Genomic DNA, 20,051 nt, shown 5'->3' with positions numbered 1-20,051 from the left:
ATTTATCAACTCGTCTCTCCACACAAATCCTTTCACTGTTCGAATCAATGCTGGCCTTTACATTTGGGTAATTTTTCTGTCGACCTTCTTAGAAATTGGCACGACATTTGTTTTCTTTCTTTTTTTTCCACTCTTCGAAGTGATCCCTCATCTTTATAGTGTCCCCTTCAGAAGATGGCTCCAGCACGTTCCTTTGGTATGACGTGACTAGATATCAGGAAGATCATCGGGTCCACATAGATAGGTCTATGTCCTTCATGATTCCACATACTCTTCGTCTCGTGCCTTTATGCTTTCCATAGTCTGGTCTGGTCTCTCAGTTGGCATAGAGAGACGGTGTACATCTTCAACCATTTGAGGTTTGAAATTTAGAATCCAACTCCTTATGACTATCTATCCTTCTCCACTTCATTATTCCTTTCATACCAGTTCTGTCATTAGTTACTCGCTCCGTAAATAAAGATTTGATCCTAATCTTCATAGAACTGTCTCAGGTGTTCAGTGAGTGCTCTCATGAGTTTTCTCTTCCTCTCGTCTTACTATAAGTCATTTGTTGCTCTGTTGTATGTTTCCAAAACACTGCCTGGCTGCTGTGGTTACTTACCGTTTTCTAAAATACAACCTGTTTTCATTATTGGTGTGTGTGTGTGTGTGTGTGTGTGTGTGTGTGTTAATCACCCAGAACACCTGTCTGTCACCAGAATCGCCCTTTTCCTCACCTATATCCTCAAAACCAGTCCGCAGCAGCAGAACCTTCACGCCACCGTGAAGAGATATACGCCCAGTCACCACTGGAAAGAGGAAAAATAAAAGAGACGGTGTCGTTCGCTCACAAGACAAGGCCACTCCACACCATCGTCTTCAGCAGCTCCGGGGGGGGCCACACATGCGACACCTCGGCCACACGCGACACCTCGACCGTCAGCCCAAGTTGGTAAACGTCTACAGGATCATGAAGCCCCGGAACTTTACCGCGGACCAACCACAGTCACCACTTGAGCCAGATTCCCTCCTCCAGGGCTCTCGGACCAGGGCGTCATGACCTCGCCTCTCAAGAAGGTAGGTTGTGAAGTCCTCCACACCAAAAAACAACGGACCATCCAGGAGCCACCGCCCCTCAACCGCAGTGGCACACTCTCGCAAGATGCACCAAGTTTGCAACGACACGCCAACAACACGAGACAGACCCAGCGGGAAGGGTCGGGCTATCTACTTCGATGCGATACAGACAGTGGACGTCCTCACCATACGCGCTGCTCATCCTCCTCCTGCTCAAGACGTACGTTCGTCCAGCACCATCCAAAACACGGGTGGAGATCCGACAGTCGATCTTTTCTCCAACGACGGGGAGAAGCTAAGGGCTTCCCACAGGTTGGTTTCGTTCCCTGCTCACCCCGACTCCCAAACCGGCCTCCGACCACAGCCCAAACTAACCCTCCAGCCCAAGAGACTCAGCTGCTGGGTTTAGTCTCCGCCAATCTTACCTTCACCAGAATTTCCCTTTTTTTTCAACTTCTTCTTTGATTTACTTCCCACTAGTTCCTGCAAGGGATGTCTATAGGGCAAATTATCAATAATTTCAATAGAAACCTGCTACACAAGCTCCCTGTATCCGTAATGATAAGGATTATCAGTTTACACACACATACGTGATAGATAACCTTGCAAACCTTTCTTATTGAAGCAACACTTCAGCCATTCAGGACGATTTTGCTTTCACGTTTCTTGAAAATGAATGTTGTATTTGCTCTCTTCTGCCACTCTGACTGCGTAGCTTCTTTTCCTGTTGAGAGGCTGAAAAAAAGACATGTTTGAAACCACGTCAAGAGGTTCTTTGCACATTGCCTGAGAACAAGCTTCAAAATATCATGCGATCTAGGCCCCTTATGTGGATCTGGTTCCTGCATGAGTCCTCTGCCTTATCCTTTGTCTTAATGTCAGTGCTATCCAATACCATATACCACAGTCCATACCAAGACTGTGCTCTGATACTATCATAAGGGAAATACAGACATCATCTACCCGGTGACTCTGCCACAACATTCACCAGGCAGAGGCAAGCGGTGGTGCCACGTCTGAGGGGCGAAAAGCTTTGCACCACTCGTCATACAGCCACGGTCGGTCAATTCCTCCATTAGACAGGTAGAATTGACACCACCGCCTACGTCACCGCGAGGGGGTGTCCTTCGCTGCTGCTGATTGGTCTATTCATCAGACGACCGTGTCGTTCTAGCCATCCGACTGGTGACGGCTCCTTGCAAGACCGTTCAGCTCAGCTCTGCAGGGGTGCCTCTTCCCTCCCTCGCCTCCCGTCTTAATCTTACGGTATTGAATGGGTCATTAAGACAGCTGGGGGTATCCCTCTTGGTGGCCATCGGACGATGAGAGAAACGCTCGTTTGACTGCTCTCTCTCTCTCTCTCTCTCTCTCTCTCTCTCTCTCTCTCTCTCTCTCTCTCTCTCTCTCTCTCTCTCTCTCTCTCTCGTTAAGCCGGAGTGATCATATAAATAGCCATATGTCTTCAATGACACACCATCTCATTCAAGGGTTGGTTCGAGTGGGTTCCCTGAGCTAATACCACCACCGCCACAACAACGGCCTCTCAGCCATTACTCTCACTCGAAGAAAAATGAGCTGCTCGATCTCTGGATCATGTGTTGTCCTCTGGCTTATCCCTTCACTCGCACTGTCCTTCTCTCGCCTTAGCGTAGGTATGCAGGACCGAATTTTAGCTGCAGCTAGGCCCTATCGTGTAGGTTGTCCGTGGGAGCACAGCCGTCAGAGTGGATGAGGACTTCCTCTATGCTGTTGGGGTGGGTGAGGACTTCCTCCATGCTGTTGGAGTGGATGAGAACTTCCTCCATGCTGTTGGAGTGGATGAGAACTTCCTCCATGCTGTTGGAGTGGATGAGGACTTCCTCCATGCTGTTGGGGTGGATGAGGACTTCCTCCATGGTGTTGAGGTGGATGAGGACTTCCTCCATGGTGTTGGTGCTGTTGGAAATAAGCTGATAAAGTGGATGGTTAGAGGGATTAATGTGGGTGAAGCTGGAAATCCTCCCTTCCTCTCTTATCACCTTTTAAAGTAGGAACCAAAGAAGGAACCAAGCGAGGATATTTTTCCTCAGAGGCTTCAGTCGTCTGTTCCTGATGCTGCCTCGCCTAGGCTGTAAAGCTAATCAGTTCAAAAAAAATAAGAGAAAAGGTAAATAAAGATAATTGACATTTACTTTGATTAATGTGGAAAAGAATATTACTAGAATAGATTTCATATATGAATGAATATACTTCATACGAGGTAGATTTGTTATATGTTATTATATATTACATATTATATGCACTTAGTATATCACTCCACCTCTGTAGTTACATACTGTGAGTACAGCATTATCTTGTCCCGCAGGTGTGTGTGTGTGTGTGTGTGTGTGCCGAGATGGCGGACAAGCAGGGGTAAGGAAGTGGCCAGAGGCTCGGCAGGTGTGAGTGTGTGTGCGCGCGCGCGCGGGCGTGTGTACTGCTGGTGACTTGGACGGTGTGGGGGGCAGGTCATGCGCGCCGTGGTGGCGAGGGTGTGGTGAACGGTGGCCACAGACGATGGTGAGCGGCGGGGCGGCGGCGCGGAGGTGGTGTCCATCAGGGGAGCAGCGGTGGTGAGGGCGCCCTGCTCACCATGCTCATTGTGGTGCTCGGCGTGGCGCTCACCGCTGCCCTGGTGCTCGCGTTCCTCTCCAGCGCCTTCATCCTCTTCATCATCCTCACCAGCAAGCAGGTACGACTCGCGTGAGGTAAAGAGGGAGGGAGGGCAGCGCTACGACAGGTACGAACCCACATGAGGGAGTGGAGGGCAGCGCTACGACCCGCGTAACAAGCAGCTACGCCTTCTGACAAGCAGGTAAGACCATTAACAGGCAGTTATTACTACCAACAAGCATCGTAACGAGTTAGCATCGTCCAAAAATCATCCTGCATGGGTCGCCAGATTGGAACGGACGCCACTCCTCCCGCGTCCAGTTGTGAGACGCGTCGTTCTTCACGCAGGTGAGAGAGACCAGGTTTTGAAATCGTGTCATGGACTCCTTCCACTTGGACAGATTCACTCACAAGGTGTGCCAGGTCATAGTTACCGGGGAAACACGCGAGAGGTTAGAGAGAGTTCCAAAGCTTCGAGGTGTAGGGAAAGAAACAGTTATCAAACCGACCCACCCTTGGGTTGCCAGCAATCACAGGATCTTCTAATTGCGTAACCGTTAATTACTGATATTCAGGTCCTAACATTCCCCCATCATATATTTCAACCCCAGCAAAAAATTTAGTCCTTATACTGAGGTTTCCAAGCAAATATATTACCCTCGCAAAAATACCAAAAACTGCAGCTAATAAATAGTTCAGGGAAATCTTTTTTTTTTTCGCCCAAAAAACGTTTTTTTAAGTTTGAATACGAAATATGACCTAATGAAAAGCATTTATAATTGTAATAATCATAGAAACTATCTCATTACGCTTTCCCAAGCCGACAGATACCCACTAATTACGTATCTAATATATATATATATATATATATATATATATATATATATATATATATATATATATATATATATATATATATATATATATATATATAATATATATATTCCTATGAGTCCACGGGGAAAAAGAAAGACGACAAGTTCCCAAGTGCACTTTCGTGCAGTAATCACATCATCAGGGGAGACACAAGAGAGAACTATAACAGTCAGTGGATATACTCATGAGTCTCCCTTTCGACAGGAAGTTCGTATTTCTTCTCTCTCTCAGCGCCGCTTGGCCCGTCTCCAGTTTTACAAGGATCATTTTCCCCCTCCCACTGGAAGATTTAACATCACATCTTCGTATAAAATGTGGATGTGTCTCTACCTGAACCGTTTATGCGACTGTGACACATAGATTAGTTTCTTCCTTGTGTGTGTTGTTACTTTGAATCTACGTCAGGTTTCCAAGTTGATGAGGGAAGCTGTTCGAATGGACGAACCCTTCCTCCTCCTCCTGCTCCTCTGACGTCCAGACAGCATCGTAAAGAACCCTCCTCACAAGGGACTGGGGATATATCCAGGATGCTGTTTCTGACGTCTTCAGTCAAGGAAAGAATTTCAGAAATGACTTCTTCATCTTTTGATGTCGCATTTTCTTTCTAGAAGAATATATATATATATATATATATATATATATATATATATATATATATATATATATATATATATATATATATTCCTATGAGTCCACGGGGAAAAATGAAACACAATAAGTTCCCAAGTGCACTTTCGTGTCATAATCACATCATCAGGGGAGACACGAGAGAGAACTATAACAGTCAGTTGATATACATCGAAGAGACGAAGCTATATATGTATATATATAGGATCGGAGGCCCTTCCACGAGCTCGAGTGCCACGATTAGGTATTCCCTCCCTCGTCAGAGAGTAACGAAGCTTCACCATCGTACCTGTCATCATACCTTTGTCATTTGTGATACCTGAGGAGGAATCCTGTGCTCAATTACAGAGCTGCCCGTTTGGCCCCTCCGTGTTACCCCTCCGTGTTACCCCTCCGTGTTCCACCCGCATTCCAGATGGATTGACTTCATCAGCAATTCACCTGTGTCGCCCGAGCCCTCGTCTGTGTGAATTGGATGTTGGGGGTGTATTAAGGTCACTCATTGTCTGGCTCCAAATGCGCCGGGAATTGAGGGGGCCCATTAAGGTCATTGTCTGGCTCCAAGTGTACGTGGGAGCTGTTACCGATTACTGAAGATGATGGTTAGTGACCAGGAGCCACTCTTATATTTTTCCAGTCATAGACAGTTACCGTAAGACAGTCTGTGTTTCCTGTCAAGGACACTTGACTGTCTGTGTGTCCTTTCGAAGACACTTACTTAATGACTGTCTGTGTTTCCTGTCAAAGACAGTTACCGTATGACAGTCTGTGTTACCTGTCAAAGACAGTTACCGTATGACAGTCTGTGTTACCTGTCAAAGACAGTTACCGTATGAGAGTCTGTGTTACCTGCTAAAAATCAGTTATCAGGAATAAGCCTTCGTTTTTCACCAAGGGCAACCAATAGGAGGCCAGTGTCTCTCTTTCCTGTGTCACACACACGACCGAAGTTTGTATTTCCTAATTATGATAGCCCAGAACTGAAGATGGCGCTGGTTACATTTCGAGAACTTCGAGGCATTCTTTTTTTTTTTTCACGCATGTGTCTTAACGAGAAAATACACACTTACGTGAAGAGCACCTTAGTGACCTCTTTGATCAAGATAGATCATGACTGGCGCTCGTATCAGTCTGTCAGCCAGTCTACCACTCCTCTCCTTCCTGCTGGACTGGTTGAGTCCTCCTCTGTATATGGGTGCCCGAGCTAACTCAACCTACCCTCTCTAGGTGCAGACCCTCAGAGTTCCCACGTCTCTCCAGTTCGACGCAGGTCAGGTTCTCTGACCCACATGACGTGAAGAACGTAAGTGTGTGTGTCTCTCTCTCACTAAGCTTAGGCTCCTGTTCGTCCCAGCTCGCTGTACTGAGTCTCGCTTCGTTTTTCAGTAAGTCTGAGAAACAGTCATAGACGTAAGTGTTTACTTAAATGAATTGACCTTTACTCTTTCGTTACTTATGTGTGTAAAATACATTCAGTCATGAATTTACCCTTACTTTTTTATTGGTTATAGATGTAAAGTACGGATAGATTTTCCTTATCCAGAGTGTACAGTGTAATTACAAAAAAAATATACCTAACCTTTTCCCTCATTCAAATGTAATTATAAAAAGGTATATATTCCATTGGATTATTTTATCAGTGGCTTTGAAGTGATCATGATTGTTGTGTTTTGGTCCCGTGTTGCAGTACAAGAACAGCACGTGCCTCCTGCATCTGCAGCTCATGGTGACGGGCGTCTTGCTATCCCTGCTCTTCATCATCTTCTCCACGCCCTCCTTCATACAGGTGAGACACACAGTTCTCTCGCTCCTTCATACAGGTGAGACACACATTTCTCGCTCCTTCATACAGGTGAGACACACAGTTCTCGCTCCTTCATACAGGTGAGACACACATCTCTCGCTCCTTCATACAGGTGAGACATTCTGTTCTTCATATAGGAGTGACATTGTGTTCTACTTCATACGTATGAGCCACCATGTTCTCTCCCTCATACAATAGACACCATGTCTTTGGAAGGTTATGTTATTGCATATACCGGAGATAACCTTCGGCAGTCATTTGGACACGTCAGTGCATCCATTTAACCTCATCCAATACAAGTCTTTATCTTCCTTATTTTCTTATTCATGTCCTCATTATCAACACTGTTCAGTACGATAGTTCTGCCAGAGTTAGACGTGGCATGTTCGGCGGTCAGAGCAAGCAGTAATTGTCGTTCAGAGGTACGAGTTAATGTGATCGAATGAGAGGCCTCACTCCTGTCGTCTTCCGCAGGGTCGCTGGTTTCTCCACGACGACCTGAGCCTAGAGGAGGTGCCAGACGCCCCAACCCCACCTTACCCCGAGGTTCCCTGGGGTGGCCCCACCAACGCCACCGACAACCTCACGCTGGGGTCACTCCCTCCTCCACAACACGCGTACTCCTGGTTGGCCTCACGGGACCTTGAAAACCTGACTCGCAACACCAGCGTTGCGACGCCCTCCTCCGCCTCGCCCAACGACAGCGTTCCCGACGCGGTCGAGCCCGACATCTGGGGTAGTGATGCTCTGTGTCGCGTGTACGGGTTCCTGCTGGTGATGCTGCACACGGTGGCGGTGTGGGTGGTAGTGGGCCTCCACTGCGACAAGTACTGCGCCATCGCGACGCCCTTGCGCTACAACCAGATCGTGACGCGGCACCGAGTGGCCGCCTTCTCCTGCCTGGCTTGGCTGCTGAGTCTGGCCCTGGCCTCACCACCCCTCATGGGCACCTACGCCTACACCTTCTCACAGGGCGTCTGCCTACCCGTCTGGCATCGTACCGATGCCACCGTATACACCTGGACACTCACGACGCTCTGCATCATCCTCCCCTTTACCATCCTCCTCATCGTCAACAGCCGGATCATCATGATCGCACGTCATCACCAACACCGCATCTTCTCAGCCATATTTGAAGTCATGATGTCGGCACAGGCCACAGTCACCCACCAAAAGAACCCGTTCGATATCCCAAAGAAAAAGAGAAAGTCAGTGTGGACAGTATTAGAGCAAATCGTGGCATTTGTAGTGTGTTATTACCCTTTCTTTGGGACAGTCATCTGGGAGTCCTTGCAAGGCAGACGAGCTAATCAGTACTGGGGACTCTTGGGGATCACCTTGTTACTCATTTCCCCTCTTGTGAATTCTTTTATATACGGAGTTAAGTGTAAGAATATCCGCAAAGCGTTTAGAAACTATCTCAGGAAGAAGCTGTATAAAACAGAGGTCAAACACGAGATTCAGGCTCGAATCCCCTCGGCGACCAATTCCCGCCGACCATCCATCTCCTCCACACTGGCCATGCCCATACTGCAGAAGTCCCTGCAACGCCGTATGTCAGACTACCTCCTACAGGACCAGACCAGCCCGCCCAAGCTAGTGAGGAGGTCCTCCGACATGTCTTGGCATCCCTTAGAGGACGGAACGCCCTCGCCTACGCGACTGCGACGCCCCATAGACGCTGTCAAGCCGCCCAGTGATACCTCGCCCGTGGGTTCCCACTCCCCAGCCAGCGTCTCCAACTTCTTAACTGTGCCGACGTTCGAGGCTGCGCGCTCCTACTACATCGGGCAGCAGCGAGTGCGTCTCTCCATCTCTTCCTTAGACTCCGATGCTAGTGTCTCTGTCAGGGAGATGCGCACCGAAGAGGAGAACTTAACAGGCTCTCCCTCACCCGATATCCTGTCCCGTGGGTTAGCTCTGGCCAAGCTGCAAGATTCCCTCCCCCTCCAGCCGCTGGGCACACCCGAGCATTCAGCAAACAGATCAAAGTCCCTAGAATTACCTCTCATCAGCTGCCACGCAACGCCCTCCAAGTCTGCCACTCAGACTGATGGGAAGAACCAGGCAGACTGCCAAACTCCGTTACTATGCAAGGCCTTTGAGCGGCCCGCCCGAAGCGCCAGTCTCAACTCTTCGTCGCCACACGTCCTGAGGACGCTGGAGGCCATCCTGTCAGTGCGGATGTCCCAGTCATTGCTGAGGCAAGGATCCGGGTGGGGCGGGTCTCAGGGAAGCCTCGAACGGCTCTCCAAGTTCCTTCGGGAGAGCCGCCGCTGCACCTTGCCACAGCAGAGCTCTTACGCCCCATTCACGCTGCGTAGCGCCAGCAGCCACGAGCACCTCCCCGACCACACGAGTGACTGCCTCACCACCCCGGACACACCCGAGAGTAAAGACGTCAGTGTCCTCACCTTCATCACGCCCTTAGTGAATGGCAGCGCCTGCATGGGTGTGTGCGGCAAGGACTCGCCCCACGAGACGACTCTCATGGTGCCATAGTGCTTTTGTGAACAGACTTCCAAAGTGCCCTGATGGTCTCCTGTGATGACACTTCCACGGTGGTCATGAGGTGAATTTGTTAAGTGTCATACGAGATGACTTCCATGATATCCTCCTTTGCTGTACGAGATGTGTGACTCCTAGTGGTGCGGTGCCCTGTTACGTCGCAGACTGACTCTTATTTTGCCTACACGACGACGCCTATCGTGAGCCAACGCCCTCTCTCGTGAGGCAACGTGTATCACAGTGACCTCGCATTCCATAGGACGACTTCCTCCTGCTCTTCCTCCTCCTCCTCCTCCGTGCACCGTGAGGTGACTCATGGTGCCGGGGTTCCTGTATGACGTTGTTTTCGATGACGCCCATGGTGACTGAAGGTCCTGGTAAGACATTGTCTCACAGTGACCTGGTTACCCAGCATGATGACTTCCAGTAAAACCCCTGACGACTCACGACCCTCAAAAGACGACCCTTTTGTAACCCACAGGACCAAAAACCTCTTAATGACCTGATGTCCCGAAGGACGACGCCCAAAGGACTTAGTAACCCAGACAGTGAAGACTGTGCCCCAGCGAAGCTATACTGAACAGTGACACGGGCACCCAAGAGGCGACACTGACTTAAGTGACGGTCAGACAGGAGGGTGTTTGGAAGGTAGTTGTATCATATGTTAGTCTAGCCACTGTCATCATGTAGCAACACACACGTCATGTATTATATGGATCGACGGACTAAAATATGTGAGAATAAATGAAGGTAACGTGAGATGCATCTGTCTTGTCATTTTTTCTCCCTCCCTCCTCGTCACAGCTGAGTTCAAAGTCCCCACCGTAGGGATCGAGAGAGACTTAACCATTCAGAGATCCCCATCAGGTATAGTATTTACTCATGCTTCAACTGTGAATTATAGGTAAACTGAATGACCAAAAAAGATGTGATGATCATAGACAACCAAAACACAGAACCTAAATGTATTCGTAGATCTAAATTTGCCGTAGCTACAAGAGCACTATTCAGGTGGACTCTTCCAAAATCTGGAACAGTTGACCATCACCACTATAGCTAGGTTCCTACCTGAATAGATTATTCAACCAAGAATATGTCGAGGAATGCGTATCAGACACTTGTAGTTAAGTCTTGAACACACATCTTGAGACACACCATATTTTGGCTAAGGCCTTATAAACTTGATCGATTATATAGGGACTTTGGGATTTTTATTACCAATATAATGACAGAGTTGTTTCGCACACTACACAGATGATCCATTAAACTGTTTCAAAGGAGTTAAATGCAAGACTTTACGAATTAATCATAAACGCTGATAAGTAATGAAGCAAACAACCCACTGGATCATAAGTCTCGAGCAGAGTGCACATTATGCTCTAACCTACCCTGTTTGTTGCATATCTTTTAGTAGATGGTAACGATTACACAACAAAAATGCAATATAGTTGATCAACTGTGTATTAGATTGTTGAAAAGTACATTTAGATGTAAAATCATTAATCTTCCTTCGACTGTAGAGCTTCACCTACACCAACAAACATGAATATGAGGCTTCGACCACTCCAACACACAGGTTCCAAAGGTAACTTTGAGAGGTTCTACAAGCTGTTGACAACTGATTTTTGCTGCTATCTGCGACACCAATTTTACAAGAAGTACTTTTGTTCTACATCTTGGGACAGGTCAGTTTTAAGCTTATAGATGTATGTTTCATGGCCGACTTCGGTCTGAGTTATAGAAGAAGTACCGCAGCTGTAAACGATAACATTACTAAGTTACTCTTCTCTGTATCAGGGTGGTGGCCTGTCTTTCTGTCATTATAATCCTCCTTAAATTTGCTGGATTTTCATCAAACTTGATGGTGGTGTCTGACAAAGAATAGCAACATTACAAACAAAAAATAAAGATTTTAATGAGTTACCCCTACAGATAATTCTCTGTAAATAGCGGTAATCATTGAAAACGTAAAGAACTGTGACGTCATTATTGTGAAGAAAACTGGAGAATTGTGGCTATGTGTACTGTGATTGCTGTGATGAAAACGTCTATATAGTCGATTCGATATGAATAGTCCGACGCATGGTGTTAACCTGACAAGAGGAGTGCCATAATACTTTAGGATCATAGTGGTTTGTTCTCTTCAGTTCAGGTATATCATGGGAATCACTTGTAGCCTCTGAAAGCAGACGATTGGGGAGCTGGTTGGTAGTAGTGGATATAGGAAACTCCCAAGTGAACTCAACTTTTTTTTTGAGGTTTATTATGGTTTGTTGCTTCTACTTATCATTTTAAAGGTATGTTATGTTCTGAATGAGAAAAGTGATAGGTGTAAATAGTTTTATAGACTTAGATTTGTAAGTGCCGCCAGTCCGAATTGTAAACAAACCCAGGCTGGCTTCCTGTGCTGGTCATTTTGAATTTGTTAACATTCTGACCAAATCTAATCTAACACTAAACCTAGACTAAAACTTAACCTAGCCTAACACCTAACCTAACCAATGTGATTTGGCCTGAATTGACTAAAGACTTGATATACACCATTAGGTCAAACGCGACGGCGAGCTGAAGATAAGGGAAAGTTTGCCTAACTACGTAACGTAAGGTGTGCAGTCACGAAATTTTGAAGACTATGTTAATTATATTAGTGATTTAGAAATTGAATGCGTTTTTAATAGATTTTGCCCTTTGATAAGTAGATGTTATGGTTGCCTATTGAGAAGTTACGGGATCTGACTATATAATGCAGAGTGTAAGTGAAGATATGTGAGCATGATTTGTAATGGTGGAAACTGTAGCTGTTAGATAAACCATGTCGTTGCTAAACGTAAGTTCCATTCAGTTTTTCGATGGCACGTCCACTGATATTGTTTTTTTTATGATAGAATTAGAATGATTTATCAGTTCAGCTACGCATCAAAAGTAATTGGATATTAATATTGTTTTGCAGTGTTTAGAGAAACGGAGAATAATATGAGCGAGATTTGGAGTATTGAATTTTAAACATGGTATTGAATACGGCAATAGTGAGGTGATTTTTCCACATAAACTATGCATAGAATCCAGTTTTTGATAATTGACTTAGTTTGACCGTGGTAGTGGAGTATTTACAAGAATAGAATCAAAGTTGAGGAGCATGACTTGAAGCATTATATTTCATTCTACGATATTAGGTAAAGCAACAGTGGTGAGTGTTATGAAAATTGGGAGAAAATGTGGGGTTTGAATTACCCTAATTATAGACTTATTATTTATTAAAATCATGAAGTCAGCAAAGCTTAAGAAGAACGTAATCCAACTCTCCCAGTAGATGAAAATTATCGTAATTACAAATATATATAAAGAAATATATGACGACCATGATTAAGAATCATGCCAACTGCTGACGACCATGAACAGACTTCCTACTGAGCGGAAGTTCCTCGCTGCCATAATTTTCTTGCGCAACCTTTCCATATTTCTGTTAATCTAGGCTGCTATGAAAGATTAGGATAGGTCATTTCAATCGTTGAAACGAAGTATTTATCATATTTTTTTAATTAAGATGTAGAGTATTCCTTTGGCAATTAACTTTAACATAGCTGTTTCGTAGACTATGAAAGAAAATTGTTGGATTACTGGTTTAGTTACATATGGAATCGGTTTTCAGAGTAGATGATTATCGCATAGGTAACTTAGTTTTTAGAGAATAAAAACTGTAGATAGTAACATTGGGTACTAATTGATATTCCACGATTTCTATGAAGTGCTAGCGAGGAGTATGAATATAAGGGAAAATGTAAGATTAATCACTGGCAGGTCGTGAGAGTGCAAGTAAAGGGATAAGTTTTTGTTCAAGGTTTACGTTACAATTACAGATATTAAAGGTTTTAGATGAAATTACTCAGGTTTGTATTTTCATGGAGGATTTTAATGGTTTATTGATGATTGACTGGAGTTGCATTTATTGATTTTAAAAGTTCGCGTTTGCGTTGCATGATAAAACCTTTTACTTAATTGTCTCGTTTAAAAGTTCATTTGAACGAGGTATGCTTAATGACAATGTCATATCAGGTGGTATTCATCTTCAGGCTCCTCCTCTCTCGGGAATAATTGCTTTATTGAAGCGCTCGACACTTGACAGTAAAAACGCTTCACCTTTACTCTGTGGTACAATAAGACAACCATTTATCAGTACTGACAAAAGCTGAATGTGGACGAATGTTGGTAGAGACACACCTTCCCTGATGTGGTACAACCATATTGTATACCAAAATCTTTTATCATGTAGAATTATTTACCGTCGTTTCGTTAGCATAGTATAAATTATGGAATTCAAGTAATCATTTATATGATGAAAATGCAATGAAATGTTTCATTATATAATGAAAAGGCAATGGTGTCCTCGGATATTTTAAGTTACTGCATTATTTCCCAGTTGCTTAGTCCCGTATGGTGAAAGGAGATTATAGAACCCCTTGGTGCCTGCGAAGGCACGACTTCATCACGAATTGAGAACATCAAGTTTGCTTGTGTGTTATAAGTTTCGAATTGTGTGCTGAAGAAATCAGGAAAAGGAGAATAATATGCATAGTTTCTGGATTCACTGTCTGCAATAGCACTTCCAGCAGTTAAACCTAAACCTTCAAATAAGTGCTAAACCATGTTAATACTATCACCGATCATTATTCGAAATACGTCACCTATTCATTTTAAGCGGTCCCTTCCATTACAATGCATTTTGTTTCATATTTTACTTCAAACTCGCGTGGTAAAATTACTTGAGAAATGCAAAAACGTGAGGCATTCAGGAGGACCAACCTTACCGGAACAGCCGGAGCCGTACGGCCATATTTGTTTAAAAGGAAAAACTAAGATTTCAATTCCTATGGAGGATAAAAGATGTTAATTATTTCAAGAGCATTAAGGACCTTCCCACCTATTGGGAATTACTTAATGGATATGCTTTAAGGCTATTTGTGTTGGAAGTCCTCAACCCTCGCATGACTGTTACAGTTGGTATCCCTGACGCTTATCTGTTGACATTTTGTAGCTGGAGTTGGCCAGTCAGGCTGTGAGGCAAACTTGTTCTTCAGCATCTTCTCAGTTCAAACACCAGTGAGAGGGAGTGAAATTTATTGACTTCCCTCAGTGAAGAAGTAAAGGAAGTCATCTCCGATCAAGTAACACGATTTTTGGGTCTTGAAGCGTGAGGCCTGGAGCAACACCACGACCATGTTGAATTCAGCAGCAGTTGGGAGCCCCCAAGACTGAAATACATCTCCAGAATATTTGGGAAAGGTGATAATTAGTGACTAAAATGAACATGTATTTCTTTTATTTGTCTAAATTTCTTGACGTTTGAGCTTTGCATGATTTTATCATTGTAGTAGCTTGTTAGATAATAATTTCATAATTAGGTTGTTAAATATGAATTCTTTTATAGTAATACAGTATATATAAAAATAATGAAATACATGATGGAATTCATTTATCTAGATGTATGTTATTATTACCGTGAATTCTTGTGCTAGGTGATGTCTCGTTCACATTGTAACCATTTCTTATAAAAAAAAAAATTCATTTCCCAGTTATATGATGACATCCTTCCCCAGCTATATGTACACACACACACACACATACGTTGGACGTTTGTGGTGTAAGTGTTAGCTTTACAGACCAGTGCACATGCATGTGCTATGTGGGATCAAACCTGCATAGGTTCGAATCCTGGTTTCAGCAGCCAGTCCACAGTTAATCTAGCTGTCCATCCTCGCCAAGAGGCTGATCAGTAAATTGGGTATCAGACATAAGGTGTGTGTATGTGCATATGTACAAGGGTGTAAACACATTAAACACATTGTACTTACATATATACGAGGGAAAGGGCAACGTTTAAAACTCTCCCCTGAACACACAAATAATGATAAATGGTAATCATATACACATGTTAGAGAGAGACCCATGTATGTATAGCAATGCAGATGTTATTAAATGTTTTAGTAGATGCAATGCGATTAGCATGTATTTGCCATTGTTAATGAACTAATTATGCAGAATCTCTAGTTCATTTTCTTTTGTGTCAAGATGAATAGAATTTCTTTAAAAAGACAACAGTAGAGTACTATGTTATTTATCTTTGTGTTTGATAGATACAAGTAAGACAAACTTTATTTTAATGAGTTAGTGTGATGATGTTATCCCTGGGGATAGGGGAGAAAGAATACTTCCCACATATTCCCTGAGTGTCGTAGAAGGCGACTAAAAGGGAAGGGAGTGGGGGGCTGGAAATCCTCCCCTCTCTTTTTTTTTTTTCTTTAATTTTCCAAAAGAAGGAACAGAGAAGGGGGCCAGGTGAGGATATTTCCTCAAAGGCCCAGTCCTCTGTTCTTAACGCTACCTCGCTAATGCGGGAAATGGCGAATAGTATGAAAGAAAAGAAAGTGTGATGATGCATCCAGAGCAAGATTTGGCTATTTAGGGTATTCTTGAATTAGGGAATTAATGTATAGACATGTACATTTTACTAACATATTTACATCATATGGCCCTTACTCCTTAGTTAACTTTGAAATTTGCTTCCTATGTGTATTTTATACAGTTACCTTCAAGATTTGTTTCTGCTTTGCATGTTTTGTTTAAAATTCACTGCATATCATAATGACTGTGATGTCCTTTATTGTTACTGTAATAATCAGGTTGCATTACATCCAAGGGGAAAGTAAGAATATTCTGTACAGCACAGGGAGCGCCCAAAAACTTGTGATGGATGTGCTCCTTCAGATGTTGGAAAGGAGATGACCAAAGGTTTTTGAAATCATCTCTAATAAGCTGAAAGACTTTGCAGTGAAGTCAATTCAGATGATATTATATGTGAAAAATAGTAAGTGGTTCCCTAGCAGGTATTTCAAGAGAAAAATTTGTCTCCTATGTATAAACTTTCTGCATGGTAATATTTTCTTAAACATAAAGATTCAATAGAAATTTTGTTGATAAGGTATACGATTCCATTAATTGTAATATTCCTCTAATCACTTGGTGTTTTAGGTTAAAGATTCCTCTTTTCGTGTGTTTTATTTCACAATTTTTGTAACCCTCCCCACTACTGGGATCTCAGACTGTAAAGTGCAAGATGATAGCCAAAGAGAAAAGCCAGTACCAGCAAAGAAATCAACAAAAGGAAAGTTACTTCTAAATAAGAAATCAAAACATGCTAATCATCACAGTTGGTTTTTTTATTGTCTGTTTTGGTGAGAATCATATTATATAATGTTGGCTACCCCTATAATTAGAAAAAAGGGAAAATGTAAATTATAGATTTATTATATATTTATTCATTATACTTATTTGCTGTCTCCCGCGTCAGTGAAGTATTGTCAGGAAACGGACGAAGAATGGCCCATCCACTCCTATACTTATATTTGTACATAAACGCCCATACTCGCACATATACATAAATATACTTATCAACATATATACACATGTACATATTCATACTTGCTTGCCTTCATCCATTTCTGCTGCTACCCCGCCACACAGGAAATAGCATCACTACTCCCCGCTTCAGTGAGGTAGCACCAGGAAAACAGATAAAAAGGCCACATTCATTCACACTCGCTCTCTAATTGTCATGTTTAATGCACCAAAACCACAGCTCCCATCAACATCCAGGCCCCATAGACCTTTCCATGGTTTACCTCAGAAGCTTCACATGCACTTGTTCAGCCAATTGACAACACGTTGACCCCAGTATACCACATCGTTCCAATTCATTTTGTTCCTTGCATGCCTTTTATCCTCCTGTATATGCAGGCCCTGATTGCTCAAAATCTTTTCCACACCATCCTTCCACCTCCAATTTGGTCTGCCGCTTCTTGTTCCCTTCATCTCTGACACATATATCCTCTTTTGTCAATCTTTCCTCACTCATTCTTTTCATATGTCCAAACCATTGCAACACACCCTCTTCTGCTCTCTCAACCATATTATTTTTATTTCCACACATATCTCCTACCCTTTCATTACTTATTTGATCAAACCACCTCACATCACATATTGTCCTTAGACATTTAATTTCCAACACATCCACCCTCCTCTGTACAACCCTCTCAGTAGCCCATGCCTCACAACCATATAACATTGTTGTAACTACTATTCCTTCAAATGTACTCATTTTTGCTCCGAGGTAACGATTTCTCCTTCCCCATATTCTTCATCGCTCCCTCCCTCACCCTGACTTGCTTCTGCTTCCATGGTTCCATCCACTGTTAAGTTCACTCCCAGATATCTAAAACACTTCACTTCCTCCAGTTTTTCTCCTTTTAAAGTTACATCCCAGTTAACTTGTGCCTCAACCCTACTGAACCTTATTAACCTTGCTCTTATTCACATTTACTCTCAACTTTCTCCTTTCTCTCACTTTTCCAAAACTCAGTCACCAAACTGCAGTTTCTCACCTGAATCAGCCACTAGAGCTGTATCGTCGGTGAACAACAACTGACTCACTTTCCGTCCCTCTGATCCACAACACACTGCTCACTCACTCCTCTCTTCTAAACTTACCCATTTACATCCCAAACCACCCTATTCACAAACAAATTAAACAACCTTGGAAACATCACACACCCATGCTGCAAACCGACTTTCACTGGGAACCAGTCATTCTCCTCTCATCCCACTCATGCACATGCTTTACATCCTTGGTAAAAAATTTTCACTGCTTCTAGCAACCTACCTCCCACACCATATACTCTTAAAACCTTCCACAAAGCATCTCTGTTATATGCCTTCTCCAGATCCATAAATGCTACATACAAATCCATCTGTTTTTCTAAGTATTTCTCACATACAGTCTTCAAAGCAAACTCTTGATCCACTTTTTCTCTACCACTTCTGAAACCCCCCCCCCTGATCTTCCTCAATCTGATGCTCTCTACATACCTTTACCCTCTCAATCAATACCCTCCCATATAATTTCCCAGGAACACTACAAACTTATGCCTCTGTAGTTTGAACACTTGCCTTTATCCCCTTTATCTTTGCACATTGGCACTATGCCTGCATTGCGCCAATCCTTGGGCACTTCACCATGATCCATACATACATTGAATATCCTTACCAACCAATCGACAACACAGTCACCCCCGTTTTTAATAAATTCCACTGCAATACCATCCAAACCCACCGCCTTTGCTGGCTCTCATCTTCCGCAAAGCTTCCATTACCAAACCATTCTCTATATCTTGACACTAGTTCCAATTGGATCTCCCTCAAGTGGATGGTCATGGCATTAGAGTCTCCATAATTTGTAAACTACAGTGCTGCTTCTTAGCCTTTAGTGCCACACCCTTAATGGTCCACTGGTAGAGGGGAACTCTAATGCAGTGTTTGCAGATGCTCCTATTGACTACCCCTACCTAATGCTCCTACCTACTGTTTCTACCTAATGTTTTTATCTATTGCTCCTACCTAAATGTTCCTTCTTCCTACTTCTATCTGCTGCTCCTACCTTTCTGCCGAAAGGCAGGGCTAGCACATAGTGCTCACCTCGGAAAAATCTAGTTACGAAGAATGAGCTGTGTGAGTGAAGTGATGTCAGGTGTTACACATGACAGAGAGAGATTGTATGTTTGTGGGCAGAAAGCCAGTAATTCATGAGGCCAAAAAATAGACAGCTACATGGGTCAGAGGAGTGTGACTTAACAACCGCTGAAGTGCTGGCTCATTAAGCAGCTGTCTGTAGTCCTCCCAATACCCAGGCAGGTAATATATCTCCCACATCCTCGCCTGTACATATAGTATACCATATGGCATTTGAGAAAAAATTCAAAATCTTATCAAAATGCAATAAACTACCAATGCATACTCCTCCAGTTACTGTAGTAATTTAACATTCCTGAAGGAATAATTTTAATATTTGCATTATTTTGTATGTCAATGATTCATTTTACCCTTGCTGCCCAGTGCTATGAGAATGGGTAATTTTTGTGGTGTATTTCTAGTTTGCATTTATAAAATATTTTGTATGTCAATGATTCATTTTACCCTTGCTGCCCAGTGCTATGAGAATGGGTAATTTTTGTGGTATATTTCTAGTTTGCATTTATAAAATCATCTGCAGACACAAAGTTACTAATATCTGGCTTTACATCATTCATTTTAATGACAAATCAGTGTTATTAACTAGAAGACTATTTCTAACACTATGAAGACAAATTTAGTATGTTGTTTGTTCAGATATTAACAGTAAAAGATTTAATGAATTAAGATTAGACCAGTTTTCATTGCCTAGGCATGTCAGTGATTACATAATCCATTGACACATTTCTACACCTCAAAATAGAAAAATTTTTGAAATAGAATTTACCTTGCCATAAATTGTTTCATTATTGATGCGGTCTGTGTTGTAATTCTTATGATGTATTTGAAATTATTTCTTTCCCATATTTTCTTTTATGCAAGATAGTTTATTGTTGTCCTTTCCTAGCACTACCTCGCGTGCATTTGGGGGGAGGGGGGAGTCATTTCATGTGTGGCGGGGTGGCGGTAGGAATGAATGAAGGCAGCT

General features: G+C 43.2%; 1 protein-coding gene and 1 long non-coding RNA gene across 2 annotated transcripts in view; both read left to right on the top strand.

Annotated features, from left to right (window-relative positions):
* The window catches only part of LOC139753067 (uncharacterized), a 121,924-nt gene extending 111,637 nt beyond the window's left edge, over positions 1-10,287 (top strand). The window contains exons 3-5 of the mRNA XM_071669163.1: positions 3,404-3,769; positions 6,881-6,979; positions 7,472-10,287. Of these exons, the coding sequence (XP_071525264.1) occupies positions 3,671-3,769; positions 6,881-6,979; positions 7,472-9,499 (2,226 nt within the window). The 5' untranslated portion in view covers positions 3,404-3,670 and the 3' untranslated portion in view covers positions 9,500-10,287. The remainder of the gene's footprint in view (positions 1-3,403; positions 3,770-6,880; positions 6,980-7,471) is intronic.
* A 1,216-nt stretch (positions 10,288-11,503) lies between these two features.
* Positions 11,504-18,082, top strand: LOC139753288 (uncharacterized). Its single transcript, XR_011713677.1, has 2 exons — positions 11,504-11,637; positions 14,538-18,082. It is a non-coding gene; the product is annotated as an uncharacterized lncRNA (long non-coding RNA).
* The last annotated feature ends 1,969 nt before the right edge of the window (positions 18,083-20,051 follow it).

This window comes from Panulirus ornatus, chromosome 14, assembly GCF_036320965.1.
Source record: "Panulirus ornatus isolate Po-2019 chromosome 14, ASM3632096v1, whole genome shotgun sequence".
In the NCBI taxonomy this organism is placed as follows: Eukaryota; Metazoa; Arthropoda; class Malacostraca; order Decapoda; family Palinuridae; genus Panulirus; species Panulirus ornatus.
This window is presented reverse-complemented; position numbering and strand designations above follow the sequence as displayed.